The 15,539-nt window shown below is 41.6% G+C and overlaps 1 protein-coding gene across 1 annotated transcript; it reads right to left on the reverse strand.

Moving 5' to 3' along the window:
- Window positions 1-586: 586 nt before the first annotated feature.
- ATP5PO (ATP synthase peripheral stalk subunit OSCP) lies at window positions 587-10,700 on the reverse strand. Its single transcript, XM_045540595.1, has 7 exons — window positions 10,574-10,700; window positions 9,313-9,363; window positions 7,391-7,501; window positions 4,911-5,040; window positions 3,715-3,827; window positions 1,430-1,516; window positions 587-770 (listed from the first exon to the last, which is right to left on the reverse strand). Exons 1-7 carry the CDS (start codon window positions 10,607-10,609, stop codon window positions 657-659), a joined length of 642 nt encoding a protein of 213 aa, XP_045396551.1. The 5' UTR covers window positions 10,610-10,700; the 3' UTR covers window positions 587-656.
- Window positions 10,701-15,539: the final 4,839 nt, after the last annotated feature.

Genomic DNA, 15,539 nt, shown 5'->3' on the forward strand with positions numbered 1-15,539 from the left:
AACGGAAGACCTGACCCAGGAGCTGATTTTGGTCAATCGGGGGCATCGTAGGTGGGAAGGAGCATGGGACTTAATAGGGCAAATAGCATTGCCTGTTTGCTCCAGCAGTGTGCCAGGGCACGGTGCCAGTTACACGGTGGGACAAGCACAGGATGGGGAGTGAAGGCCTGGGTTCCATGGCCCCACCAGCTGTCCAGGCACGTGATACACATCCCACCTGTATCACAAGGTTTTCATGAAGCTTAACAAAGATGTACAGGCAATGGCCTTGAAAGCTACAGAGAGAGTACGATTAGGTGTGTCACGTCAGGATTAAGGGCATAGGTGGAGCAGGAATAGACCTTTGACTCTGGGGACCAGGAGATCTGAACAACCCCCTAAAGGCATGAGATTCTGGCAGGCAGTACCAGATGGGCTTTGCCGAGTGACTGTCTCAGGTGCTGCGTTTAATCAATCAATTCCTAAGAATAATCTACCCAAACCAAATTCTCTAGCCACGAGGGCTTTTTGGCCTTTAAATTGAAAGAAAAATATAAAACTAAGGCCCCCCTGTATTCTACTTTAAAAGACAGTAAACATAATATGGTCTGTTCTGGAAGCATTTTATTGTTGCTTCAAGTTTAAGAATTTTCACTGATGACAGAAAATCAACACTTTCAGATAATTTCCCGCATAGCCCTGGACAGCTTCTGAATCTTGGTTTTTGCAGACATGTCAACATATTTCTCTCCAATACGAACAATCATTCCACCCATGATTGATGGATCAGTCTAGGAAAGGAAACAGGTTGGAAATGTGAAAACACACTGATGTTACTCCACTAATCAAATGGGTAGATGAAAAAGCGCTTTGAGGCCGGGCGAGGTGGCTCACACCTGTAATCCTAGCACCCTGGGAGGCCGAGGCAGGTGGATTGCTCGAGGTCAGGAGTTCGAGACCAGCTTGAGCAAGAGCGAGACCCCGTCTCTACTAAAAATAGAAAGAAATTATCTGGCCAACTAAAAATCTATATAGAAAAAATTAGCCGGGCATAGTGGCGCATGCCTATAGTCCCAGCTACTCGGGAGGCTGAGGCAGTAGGATCCCTTAAGCTGAGGAGTTTGAGGTTGCTGTGAGCTAGGCTGACGCCACGGCACTCATTCTAGCCTGGGCAACAAAGCGAGACTCTGTCTCAAAAAAAAAAAAAAAAAAGTGCTTTGAAAAGGCTAAATGTGCTATACAAATATGAGATGTTATAATTACATCGAGCAAAAGGAAGAAGTAAAACTGTATGGTATCTGATAATAATTTAAACTTAAAATAAATATAAAATTCCTAGTATAGGAAAATGGGTAAAGAATCAGACCTGATTTTTCACTAATACTTTCTTATAGCCATTTTAAGTTTCAAATAACCCAAGGAAACATATCAAAAATAATTGAAAACTTACCTTAACCTCCAATTTCAATATTTGACCTTGACTTAGGAAGCTTTTCAGGACTGTTTTTAATTCAGAGAGAGTGGCTTCTTCCAAAGGCTGAAAAATAACAAAACCATCCTTTAAATTTAGATAAAGCAAAACAGAAACTTCCATAGTTAAAAGGACAAGGCCGGTGGTTCAGGGGCATGAGAAGGCCTGCCTCACAGACCACCTGGGCAGCTCCTGTTCGGCAGCTCAGGTACTGCCCATAAATGCCACTCCTTCTTTGTCTCTGCTCCGTGGTACTAGCAATACAACTTGGAAGCTTTGAGGGAAAAGCCTCAAAATCTGTAATGCCTGAAGATGCCCACCCGCCAATGCAGGAGATGCAGGGCTCTTCTGTGTGGCCCTGTGGTTACAGCACGCACCTACTATTTCCTTGGATGGAAAGCTGCAGTTTAAACTAGTTCTATAATCTTTAGGTCTTCCTGCTCTGTTGGCTGTTTGTCTCCCCAGATCCTGGTCACCTGGAGCCCTGGCATGCCACTCACTCTGAACCTCAGTGAGAGAACATGGAGCAGGTAGCTTTTTCCTAAAGTCAGCACTGCTCCATAATCTGCTCGTACAGAGCAAGCACCCCAAATGTCCAGACTGCATTCTCTCCCCTTCGCCCCAACTCTTTCTCCTGGTTGGTTAGGTGTTAGATGAAAATGAAAAAGGTTACTGAAGCAAAGCCCTTTTTTACCTGTCACAATCTTACCTCCCCACTCACTCCTGCAAGAGTCCAAAAGCTAGCAAAAACCTTTCTGTCTTTGTAAAGATCTAACAGTATCTTTTGGGGGATGGTCAAAGTCTATCAGTGTTCAATCAAAACATTATTTAAGACATTATTTGTTAGAGAATTCTGAACCATAAACATACCTCCCGTTGAGACATGTACCGAGTGCCCAGTGCCTGTCTGTGCCAGGCATTTCACACCTACCATCTCCCCTAATCTGGACAACCCCAAGAGGCCAGTGGTTATCACCCTATTTTATGTATGAGAGAACTGAGGCTCAGAGTGGTTAAGAAACTCACCTAGGGTCACATCAGGAAGTGAAGACTAACACCAATATTATTTCTGTGTATTTCTAAAGCCTGTGCCCTCAGTCAGTCACCAAGGTGTAATTTCCCAAATGGTAGAAATTTATTTACCTAAGAGTATCAACATTGAAAGAGTAACAGTTGGTTCTAAAAAAGTTTTGCAAAAACAAGCATTCTTTAAAAAAAGAAAAAAATGTCCTGTATTCACTGAGGTGCTCAGTGACAGGTGATCGTGTGGCTGGTGAACACCTCATCTGTGCTGTCAGGGACAACCTGCGCAGTCACAGTGGGCTCCCCATCAGGATTCTCACCCGGCGATGTGTTTTGGGGCCACCAACTACTGAACTACCAACGTGCAAATAGGCATTATGTGCAAAGTGCCTCTCTCTGAGCTGCGCTCTTTGGAGAGTACGATCGTCTTTAAAACACAACAATGAATAATCTAGATGAGGTCGGGTGCTGTGTAACTATTATACTCTGTTGTTTTCCTGCATTGACTGAACTACATTAGGAAGAAAATACATATTTAAGACAACAAAATTATTTCTGGGGAGACAATGTAGTATAGTTTAAGGAACATGGACTTCAGAGACAAAGAGGTCTGTGTTCTGTGTTCAAGTCCTGGTCCCACACCTTGCATGACCTTGGACCAGCTACTTAATTTCCCTGGGCTTTAGTTTCCTCGCCTATAAAGTAAGGACAATTATACTTCTACCCCACACAGATCTTTTGATATAAAATAAAATAATAAATTATAAAGTACTCAGCATATGGTAGGGGTCAATACATGGTGGCTAATTATGATAGCCCTCTCCCACAAGCCAACAAGCTCAAAGGGCCCAGCATCTGCCCCACTCCTTCCCATTCTCCACAACAAAAGATAAAAGATCAGAAACTCTTAATTGTTTCAGTAAACTACTTCATATCGTTATTTACAAAATAATTCAAACCTATAATGGAGCATAAACCACTATTTTCAAACACATTTTGATGTTCTTTGTATTTAACCCGGTCCTCATGAATAATCGCTGGTTGTGGAAGTGCTGGTAAGATACACACTGGCCCTTCCAAAGCAGAAGGTCACACAGGCTGATATAAGAATGAAACAAACACCCCAAATGACAAGTCACCTTTCCCAATTTCTTGATTTTACCCTGTTTTTTCTTTTCTTTCTGCAAAAGGTGATGCATGTAATGTCAAGGGCAGTGCAGCAGCAACCACCTGTTACTTACAGATGCAGTGGTCACTGTGCAAGGCACCTCTCCACGGTGGACACTCATCATGGTGGAAAAGGCAGAAATGACTCCTTGGGTATTGGTTAAGCGACCATTTTCAGCAAGCAAATCTGGGAAAGTGAAGGTGTCTTAGTAACATGAAACTGATTTGAACAGGTTATTCATGATTTACCCCAAAAGCAAACTTAGATTTATGTCCTTAAAACACTATATTCAATGTTCTTTAAGAATGCAAATGGAAAAGATACACTTTGTTATTTAAAAAACATACCCATTAAGGAAAAAAAAAAAAAAAAAAAGACTGTACGGGGCTGGGCACAGTGGCTCATGCCTGTAATCCTACTCTGAGAGGCCAAGGCAGGGGATCAGTTGAGGTCAGGAGTTCAAGACCAGCCTCAGCAAAAGGGAGACCCCGTCTCCACTAAAAATTGAAAAAAATTAACCAGGCGTGGTAGTACTCGCCAGTAGTCCCAGCTACTCAGGAGGCTGAGGCAGGAGGATTGCATGACCTCAGGAGTCTGAGATTGTTGTCAGCTAGGGTGACGCCACGGCACTCTAGCTCGGGCAATAGAGCAAAACTGTCTCAAAAAAAAAAAAGAAAGACTGTACCAAGAAGCATTTAAATTAGTAAGGCGGGAGGGGGGTGGTTCTCACCCACACAGATCTGCAACAGACTTTACACTCAGCTTGCAATCTGATTGTCATATCTGTGTTACAGATCCCAATGTTTGGCTACAAATTTACAAATTAACATATTATCTACATTCAAAGACGATGACATGTATACACTTTCTTTGGAACTCTTATTTTGAGTTGGTCATGAGGGTTTGAAAAGCAAATCCAAATGTACCAAAAGATGCAAATGTCTTCAAGGTTCGAGGTACAGCCACTGACCACGAACCATTTTCTTGGTATGAATCTCACCGGTCTCCCCCATGGGCTGAAATTGCCGACTATGCAATTAGACGTCCTTACATCTTAGTATCCTTTAGCCCATGCTCCTCAAACTCTAATGTGCGAACAGTTCACTTAGGCAGCCGGTTGAGATGCAGATTCTGATTTAGCAGGTTGGGTGAGTCCCGAGCATCTTCCCTGCGGAAGGCTCCCAGGTGATGCCGATGCTCCCTGTCCACGGACCACGTTACGGCCCTGAAGTTTTAAGAGACTTCAAATGGAAAGGTTCTAATACTTACTAATCAGGTTGGACGTGAGGGGAGAAAACCTCTCTTTTGCCGTGATGTCACTGAGGCTTTTCACTTTAACGGAACGTTTCACATAGGGATTCAAAATAGAAGCAGCCACTTTGGGTTCCTTCAGGAGTTGCTAAAAGTGACAAAAAATAATTTCTTAAATTCTTTAGAGCTCATGAAGGATCTGTCATACACACACTTCCTTGTGAATTAGGTATTGTATGAATTAAATTAACATTCTCAAAGAACACGTGAAGTTTATAATCAATCTTCTTTGACTGCCTTTAAGAATACATTGCACCATGACTTTATACAGGATACAATGATGTTCCTCGAAAAAAATCTAAAAATACTTTATGTAGTTGCTAAAATTTATTTTTGCTTTTCAAGAAAGATTATAAAAAAACTAAGTAGCCAACAGCTTCAATTCACTGTATATTTTAATGTATTTAATATAGGTGATACGCTGGTTTTTCTAGCAATGCTATTCCTCAAGTGCAGACCTATAAAAAGTGTTGTGACTGCACAGGAGAGCTCCTTGCCACTCCCTGGGAGGGGCCTCTCTGTCCCAGGCCACCCCTCATTCTGTCCTGCCTCTCACAGACCTCCAGAGACCCGACCAGCTCTGTGAGACCTCTGATGTTTCCTGAGCAGCCTCAACGAGTCTGGGGGGAGAGTGACAAACATGGGAGCACAACCACCACGGGAGACCACTTAGCGACCAACTGGTCTGAATTCAGCGACCAAGTGCAGCTTCCAGCACTGTGCTGCCCCTAGTATTAGGCCAGAGTTCCCAGGAACCAACACCAGCTGTTTCCAGTCAGGTGTCTTTCGGTTTCATACTTCTATCTGCCTTTCAGTTACTCTGCTAGCATCTCCTCCCAGGCTCTTGGCCAGAATTCTGTCTCTGGGCCAGGCTTCTTCTCACACACTACCATCCAATACTAAAATTTCCACTTGAGTGGCCCCATAGAAACAACATTGTTCCATAAAAATTGCAAGTATGTGCAAATTAAAAGCATTCCGGAATCTTGCTCATTTTCCATGTTCCTTATCTGTTTCTACTGCATCATACTGTGGACATTTATTGTGACATTTCTATAGTATCACACTTCCCTCAGGGCCAAAACCACTGATTTACAAGGAGTTTTAAGGCAATTGCCTCCTCCTTTTTCTTCATGTCTTGACCAACTTCCAGGTTTTGGTCAAGCCCCATTCTAATGTCCACAACCCAGGTCATTCTCTGTTGTGAACACAACTGTTTGGGTGTAAAGTGGGCATAACTGACAAGTAGCAGACAGTCATCACCACCTCCAAAAATGCCCGGGTGAGATCCTGTCTGCTCCTGCACGCCCGCCCCCACGTGTCTCCAACACTGAGGCTGGGCCTAGGGCTCTCTGAGGATCACCAGGTTTATCACACCGGCTAAGACCTTAAGCATTATCTGCAGAGATCACTGGATAAAGGAACATAGAGCTAAAATTATTGTTAGGACAAAGGTTCCAATAAAAGCTCAAAATGAAAAATGAACAAAACATAAGTAGCATAGAACAATACTTACCTAAGTATTATTATTCTATACAACTTGCCTGAGTTGTTTTTCTAAATAAAATAACTATACAAATATGTAGATTAAAAAATGAAAGGTATTCTTAACACATAAACTCATGAAAGAACAAAACTTTATCTGAAGAGACTATAATTAGACTGTCTCTCCCCTTCCCCTTCCTTCTTTAATACAGACCTTACTGCCAGAGGTGGCAACTAGAAAATAAAAGGAAAGGGAAACAATAAAATGTGTAGAAACTCGTTAACTAGAAAATGCAGCGAAAATTAAAACAGAGATTCTATTTCAGTTACATTGTAGGCTTCTGATAGTTTAGTTTATTTACTCTTTTCATGAAGAAGAAAAAAAAAAAAAAAAGTAAAAATAAATGTCCCCTTGCAGCCTCCCAGTCTTTCCCCATCAGTTCTCTATTATCATTGCAAAACTCACACACTTTACTAATTTTGCTGCCCAGCATGTCTGCTCAGTTATTCTCCCCTCACATGTTGGGAACAAAATAATTAAAATCAAGGAAAAGGTTTCACGAAGAAAATAAATTCTAAGTAAAACAAAATCATAATATATTCTAAAGAGTACTTTAGAAATATCTGGACCATTAGCATAGATTTTTGAAGGTGAATTTTTAATTCTCTTCTGAAATGGTAATTTTTCTCAAATTACGGTATGACATTTTTATCTTATATTTCTATATCAGCCTGAAATCTTGGTTCATAATATTAATATCCTTATATGTATCTGTTCCTATAAGTTTCAGAATAAAACCCAATATTATCACTAACAAAATATTTACAGAAAACAGTTTTTTGCAGGTCTTTTTCTCATACGATATTCCTCATTAGGAAGGCATAGTCAAATAACTAAAGCAAAAAATACACAAATAGGAATTTAATATGTAATGAAAAGGAAAGCTACTTACTGATACTCTCAACAGCTCCTTTTCTACTTGTTCCAGCTTATTCTGTTTCGATGCAGCAGAATAAAGAGCAGTGGCGTAGCGACCTTCAACACCGTGTATCTGAACAGGTGGCTGCAAAAAAAAAGGGTAGGGTAGGGAAGGAAGGAAAAAGGAAAATCAGTTAAGACAATATTATACTGATAAAAGCAGAAGTACAAATTTATAATTTAAAAAACACATCTTATAACACAAAATAGTTTAAATATGTCATCAAAGAACTGTCCTGAATGGCAATTCACAAACAAATTAGGGCTGTTTCCTTGGCCAGGTCAATCTTTGAGCCTCCAATTCCTCATTTGTAAAATGAGGGGCTTTAGTAATAATGTCTCAAGTCCTTTCCTGCTCCACCTACCTACAATTCAATTACCTGTACTTATTCTGAGATGAGCTTATGCTTCCTTTGAACTCAGTAACTATTCAATTCTAAGCATGGGAAGTCTTAAACACTGAAAGCAGGCCGTTATGAACATGTTAGAGTCAAGAAAACTGGTGTTTATGAAACATACAAATATACCTTTATACAATTCATAGTGATACTGTAAGTCTCCCCTTACAGAGCCTCCCCATCGATGTTCAACTTAATAGAGCCCTTTAGCAATTTACAAAATGTCTGATGCTTGAATTATTTTTCACAATAAACTACAGTCCTTTTTCTACACACTACCATCAGTGTATGACTACACATGCTTAATGGTGCTGTATGTTGTAGCGGGAAAGCTTAGGCTTTGAATGAGAAAGATTTAGTTCCAGTCCAGCTCTAAGACTGAGCTCAGTAATCCTGGGCAAATTTCCTGAGCATCAGTTTCCCCTTTTGTAAAATGGGAAGACTAGCTATTCCCTATCCCTGTTTGGGGGTTTTAAGTTCTCACATGAAGGATAAAACTAGTGGTTTTGAGAGATTTGGTGCTGGTAATGAGGGTGGAAGTGTAAGAATTATTTTTCTAAATTCCATCTGATGTGATTCACTAAGGACATAGATCTGGTATTTTGATCTTTTCCTTACACTATTTTGCCAAGGGGAGGACTGGCTCACTGTAGACTGGGGGGCTGGGGGCGGTAGGTGGGTAGACAGGATAGACAGGTCAGCACATCTTTGGACTGCGGGCCAACTGAAGTTCCTGCTCCCTAAGAGTTGAATTAATTCTCTGCCATACAGGAACTAATAATTAAAGAGAGAATGACAAAGTGACCCATGGAAATGGAGTCAAACTTCTTGTTCCAACAGGGTTGCTACCGGCTGTTAGCCATGTATCACTTCTGTGCCCTTCATGGTGAACTCCATTTATTATTTATCACTAATAGTCCTCTTCACCAGGGGTCAACTAGACTACTTTTGGTTTGAAAAGAAAGGGACTGGCAGATCCTTGAAAGAATGAGCCTTTATGGTATCCAGTGGAGAAATCCTTTTGACAGCATTGATTTTCTTTGGAGAAAGGGTATAAAGAGTGTGACTATTTCTTACCAGTTAAGTGGAAGGCAAGATGGAACAGAGAGTTACAACAGGATTGTTAGCAGAAACTGAGTTAACTGGATTTCAACATGAACTCCTGTATTAATAATAACTTATTGTGAGAACTTGGACATGTCACTTTATTTTGTTGCACTTCTTTCATTAAAAAAAAATAAGTAAATATTAGCTTGCCTATTTTGGAGGGTTAATGGAAAAACAAATAATTAAAAAAAATAGTTCTCACTGTCAAAGCTTATGCACGGGCCTGTCGCACAGCAAGCACTCAACATCATTTCTTTCCCCATCCCATGGGAACCAGAAATTGTGCAGAAAGGTTTAGACAGTAACTACACAAAAGCCCATGCCTTAACTGTATTGCTGTTTAATTCACACTTTCACCTGCTTTACAATTATAAAAGAAAAATTAACATACCCTCACAAGCTTGGCAAATGGCCTGACCATAGAAGTACTGAAGCATCGCACCTTTGAAATAAAGGAAAACAGATCAAATGAGATTACTTGAAGGATTTCTGCATTTAACTTACTAATAAAAAATTTTTTAATGACTTTTAAAGAATTAGTTTTGTATGTTTCTTTGTATCATCACATACATTACATTTGGGGTGAGCTGGTCTTTATTACTTAGGAGTGAATTTCCCTAGTGAGAATCATCCCAAGTTGCTTGGGAAATCACCTTCCCACCAACTTCCTAGTTTGCTATGAATGGGCTGAGGCCAGCACACTCATGAGAGAGAAAACACTCTGTTCCAGGGAGTGCACGATTCAAAAATATTTAACAAAATTTTTAGCATTAATATTACCACACCCTTGAGCAGGATTTCAATAAAAGTGGAAGGATTCCAGTCATGATTTGCAACAGATGTACCTTCTTAGGGATTCCAATGCTGTCGGAAAATAAAAGACTAATTCTTTGGGTAGTGTAGCAAACAGAGTTTGACCTGACAAGAGGCTCTAGTTCTGAGAGACGGCGTCTTGTCTATCAAAATGCATCCAACTTTGGAGTTGGAATCCATAATTTAAAAAGCACCTGCAAGGGCACAGGTCACCTTCAAATACGTCTAGATTAAAAGATTTTTTAGCACTTGCATTAAAATTACATAAGCTGCAAGGGGTCATGATATGTTAAAGCATCATGGTGGGATGCAGTAGCAAGAGCACAAATTATTTTCTGACTCCATCTTCTGCGTGACTGTGGGTTCAAATGTCAACTCTACCACTTACCAGCTGAGCAGCCAAGGACAAGTCACTTAAACTTTTCTGTCTCACCTTCTTTATAAAACAGTGAGATGCGCTTTAGGAATATTCCTTAGCATTACTAATAATCCCTGACAGGTTTTACCACAATGGCAAAGCAAGCCGATTTCGGGGCTAGCCCGTGCCCTTTTCTGGGAGTCCAGGGAAGCCCTAACCCCCTCTCCTGAGCCCCTCCAGTCAGCTGCTTTCCGGGACTGTGTTCGGAGAACAGGACGCCAAGGTCACTGCCCAATAGACGTCCGGGGGCAGGGGGGCAAAAACTAGGTCACTTTACGTCGCCCCCACTCGCTGGGCCTCACGACCTTGAACGATGGCCAGGCTTCCCCCATCGTAGCCTCGCACCCTGGCGCTCGGGGTCTGGTACCAGTCACCCTAGGAGGGATCCTCCCGCTGTCTTTCCGAACCACCGTTCTCTCACCTGCCGGGAGAGGCCGGACACTGATGGGGCAGCCATCTTCTCCCGGGTGGCTGTAGGTCAAACCCAAGCAGGAAGAGAGAAGCGCGCAAGGGCGCACGCGCGCGTTGGTGTAACCGCTTCGCTCTCTGGGAAATGTAGGCATAGGTCGTCAAGCCGCATGCGCAGTGACCTCCCTCAGGCTGGGAGTTGTAGTTCTTAGAAGCGGTTGGCGAGGGCAGGACCCAGCGGGCTGGGTTGGGAGCTAGTGGGCGATGACTGCACCTGAAAATGAAATTCTTAAGTTACTGCCTTAAGGGCTCTTGCTGTAGAAAGGGTTTGCTGTTCCTTGTTTTCAAATTTGCATTTAGATAAATATGGTGGTATTTGTCCGATTTCACTGTCATTACCAGCATCAAGGCACCATTACTCCTTCCTAGCATGCCAAAGCCTGCATCAGTGGCTGTTCTCATGCTGCATACAAAACTAAAAACACGAAAACCACAAACAAACAAAACCTCAGGAGCTCTACACTTTCGGGAATAGACAAAACCTTTCTCTTACCTGGGGCGTGACTGCCCCTTGTGAAAGAAAAATGTATTCGATGATGCGTGTTAAAGCAGGGCAAGGGGGACTTTATTCAGGAGCATCCAGATGGGTAGAGGGACCACTGCAACGGGGTCTTGCAGTGGGGGAAAGCAACTGGGCTTAATTAACTCCCAGGACAGCACGGGCAAGTGCGAATTTGTAGCCAAGGAGCAGGGTAGTGGGTCAGTGGATAGAAAATTACTAAGAGGAAACATCAGGAGTAGGGGGGTTTTGGCTAAACCCACGTACCAGGAGTCTTGCTGAAAGCAGGCCAGGGTGACCAGACATCACCTGGGGGATGGTGGTGGATGAGGAACCTGATCAGGTATCGATGGTGATCAAATATAAAGGATGGGGGGGGTTTCTGACTTAGCAGGGTTCTTTTGCTAAAACTAGATTTTACAAGGAAGTGCACAGATGGGGCTAGGAGAAGGTTCAGAAGCCTGACTAAAGTTTAGCCACGCAAAGAATCATTGTCACCCTCCATTGCCCTCCCCTCTTCCCTTATCGCACCTGACCACAGAACTGACCTATTAGTTTATGAGAGGATGTGAGATCTGGTGCCTAAATTCTTGGTTCTGAATAGGGCAGAATGACTATCCAAGAATCAGACCTAAAATGGTAGAATCTGGGTTTGAGCAAATGTGATATTGAAACTAAGAACTGGACACTAGCCTTGGTCAGTTTCTCCGCATTCATAAAAACAACCCATCTTCAACCCATTCCCATCTAATTTTCTATTTTGTAGAGAAGAGAATTGTCTGACAGAACAAGGGATGGGGTTCTTGGTTGTAATAATGGAGTTCTATGACCAACTTAGAAAAGTTTTCTCCTTAGATTTATTATAGGAACACAGATTAATTAATTTACCCTTTTAGAGCACAGTTTTCTTATCATTACAAAAAACTTCTAAAAATGCAGCAAAGTAGAAGGAATGTAATGTCCTCTTTCTACCTCTCAGAGGCAGCTATTGTCAATGTTTTGGGATATTTGTCAATATTTTTTAGGCTGTAGCCTGACCTGCCCAGGCTTGAATCCCAGTTAGTTCTGTAACCTTGGCCCAATTATATAACTTCTCTGTGCTTTAGTTTTCTTATCTATAAAATGTGTGTTATAATAGTACCTGCCTATAGGTTGTTAGGAAAAATAAAGAAATTAATATATTTGTAAGGTGCTTATAACAACTGTCTGACAGAGTGGCACTTAATAATGTTAGTTCTTTATTTTGTTTGCTTTTATTATACATACAGATTCACAATCTGTATACAATTTAGTATCTTGCCTTTTTCCTTAATATTAGTACAAGAAAAAAGGATACAAAATTATATAAGTTGTGAATGCATGCTTACAATACAATATAAACATGTTTCTAAGTTATAAAATTTTCATAAGCATCATTTTAACGGCTGCAGGATAATCTATGAAGTGAATATTATGTAATTTAATCATTCCATGGTTTTTGAACATAATTCAGATGATTTTCTTTTTTTTCCCATTTTAAACAATACTGAATCTCCTAAGTATGTTTAGAAACACTTAAAAAAAATGTTTGGATAATTTCCAAATAGATTTCCAGAACTGGCACAATTTGATGAGAGAGTATTAGCACTTTAAGAGCCTTTGATGCATGAGGCCAAGCTGTTTTTCAAAAGTTTTAACCAATTTCTACTTTTAGTAGCAGTGCATGAAAACCCTTGTTTTACTTCACTTTGCAAACTATTTTCAGAGACTATTTTCAAATAAACCTGATAAAAAGTATTCAACACATAATTTAACACATTTTATTGAACACCTATTATGTACAGGCAGCTGTTCTATGCCCTGAAAATACAGCAGGGTACAAGACAGACAAAGTGCTTGCCCTTATCAACCTTACAGTTGAAATCAAACTGTAAAACCCGTGTTTCCTAAAACGTGAGTGTTAATAGATGTAATGCAAATCAAAAGTTCTGGGGTCACATACACTTGGGAAACTCTAGGCCCTCTCTATGGCACTGAAAATTAATTATAAGTAAACTGTAAAATTGTATAGCAGCAGGGAGATGCCCTCTGTTTATTTTGTATTTACCCCATTCCACTCCAGCCCCTGGTATATCTCCAAAGCAGTCGTTTATGGTTGTTTGAATTTTAGGGTTTATTAAGTGGGGGCACATATATGGTTTCATTTTTACTCTCAGTCTCAAGATAGCTATAAAATGTATGGAGGCCTGGTATTCCCCCATTTCACAGACGGTGAAACTTCTCAGATTCTGCTTAGGCAGCTCATTTAGGAGCCGGCAATCCATGTCTCAAACCCTGACACCCCACACCAAGTCCAGTCTCTTTCCACCGCCCTGGGTGAGTGAATGAGTGAATCCCTCAGGATGTATTTCTGGGGATGGGGTTTTGATGCCAGTGTATTCTGGCGATGTAGGCAAAGGGAGAAACACAGAGGAAGCCCTGAAGCCTGATGCCTCGGCATTCAAACCTCCCTTCTGCCTGCTCTTGGATTCTTGGGCCCCTGTAGGCAAATAAGTCACTGCAACGACAGGCTAGGGCCCCATATTGCAAATTCTCATGATGGCAATTGGCAGCAATTTCCCAGCTGTGTGACTGCCATACCTTCTGCTGCGCAGGAACCGAGAACGTGGAAAGGAAAAAAGAATTTTGTCCCATAGAAGCAAGGAAAAGACTTAGCACTCTGCTGTTATAGTGCTTTCCCTCTGCACAAACTCAAATTGTTTAAAAACTAGTTATTTTGACAGTCGAGGCCAATGGAGTCAAAGACACTTGCCCAAGGCCACAGGACAGGGCCAGAGGGAGCAAAACCCAGACATCTAATCTTGACCTTTTTGTTTATGCTGATTCCATTCAAAACAATTATTGCTCACTGTTTTATTTTCTTTACGAAGAAACCGTATGCTGTGGTAGAAATTAGTAGTGTGACAGCATTGGACCCTTCACTGCATGTGTTTTAAAAAATGAAGTGACTTTCCCTTTAACCCAGAAAGAACCCTTCCAACTACACTAGTCAGAAATCTGGATGAAGGTTAATGAGCAAAGTGTTCATTGCACTCACTTTAACGTAGCAAAGAATTGCAAACACATGTAGGAACATAAGAAAATGGCTTTTTAAAATGTCATATTATGCAGCCATTAAAATGAGATTTTAAAAAGTATTTAATGACATAAAAATATTTAATAACATGAGGAAAAGATTACAAACCACATTCTGTGTTTTTCTACAATAAGCACGTGTCACTACTATAATCAGGAAAAAAAAAAAGGATGACATGATTCTGTCACTTGTTTTCACTTACTAACTATTGTGCCCCTTAAGGCAGAGATACATCTGCTGTGGTTTCTGATAACACTCAGCTTTGACATGAAAAGCAATTGCTTCAAGTTGATGAGCTCCATGAAAGGTTGAGGAGTTGAACCAGAGGACCTCCTAAGTTCCTTCCTAAGATTAGCTTCAATGTAGACTTTCACCAGCCTGGGGAATTTTCTTTAGCTCTGCAGAACACACAGTAAGGATGCTATCTGCTCAGGGCAGAGGGTGGTAATAACTTTTCCCTATATGTTTTGTTACACCAAAAGACCTGGGAAATGTTTGCATTATTCAAGTATTTGTTTATCTTGGAGGAGTTCTTCTTGAGTTTTCTTTCTTTTTGCTCTTTTCTCCTCTGAGTTTATTTTAAGAACTGTACTTGGATCTTTTCTAGCATACCAGGGCCACTTGCTGTCTTGGGGTCACAGGCTGGTAGCCCTGACTTAGAGCTGTGCTTCTACGTGCAGCTGGTCTTTACGTTTACATCCAAAGGATAGGATAATGACCTTGGCAGCTTTCAACAATAGTCTGCGGCACTTCTTTGTTAAAGGGGATTCAGGGCAGTCCTGCCCATCTGCAGAGGTCGCTGAGGGGAACTGATCAGGCTCGAAGCAAGAAAAAAATGTTGACAAAAATGGACAGTGGGACTCCAGGTACTGTGGCCATATTACTTTAAACTGTTTATCCTCAGGATTTGGTGCCTCTGCTACAGAGGAAAAGAGCAAACACATTAAAAAATGGCTTGGTGGTTTTTTTGTCACTGGAGAAAGCTGCATTAGGAGGTGAGCAGCACAGAACTCCTGGCAACAGAGGGAGGGCCCTTTGCTGCGGGAACTGGTCACCCAGCCCCGGCACGGGCCTCTCCCCTCCGTTCCTCCCCCTGGGCTGGGGGTCACGCCACCCGCTCAGCGCTCAAGGTCACCTTTCACTGCCTGGTCCGGATTGCTGAAGGACCATCCGCACACTAGGGGGCGCCATCTCCTCACGTTGTGAACTGGCCTCTGGCGTCGGGATCAATTTCTTTCTAGGGCTTTTCCCTTCCAAATCTTGGTGTCGGTGCTCATATATGCAAGAAAGAATCGGAGTATTGTG

The sequence above is a fragment of the Lemur catta genome, chromosome 1 (assembly GCF_020740605.2).
Source record: "Lemur catta isolate mLemCat1 chromosome 1, mLemCat1.pri, whole genome shotgun sequence".
Classification (NCBI taxonomy): Eukaryota; Metazoa; Chordata; class Mammalia; order Primates; family Lemuridae; genus Lemur; species Lemur catta.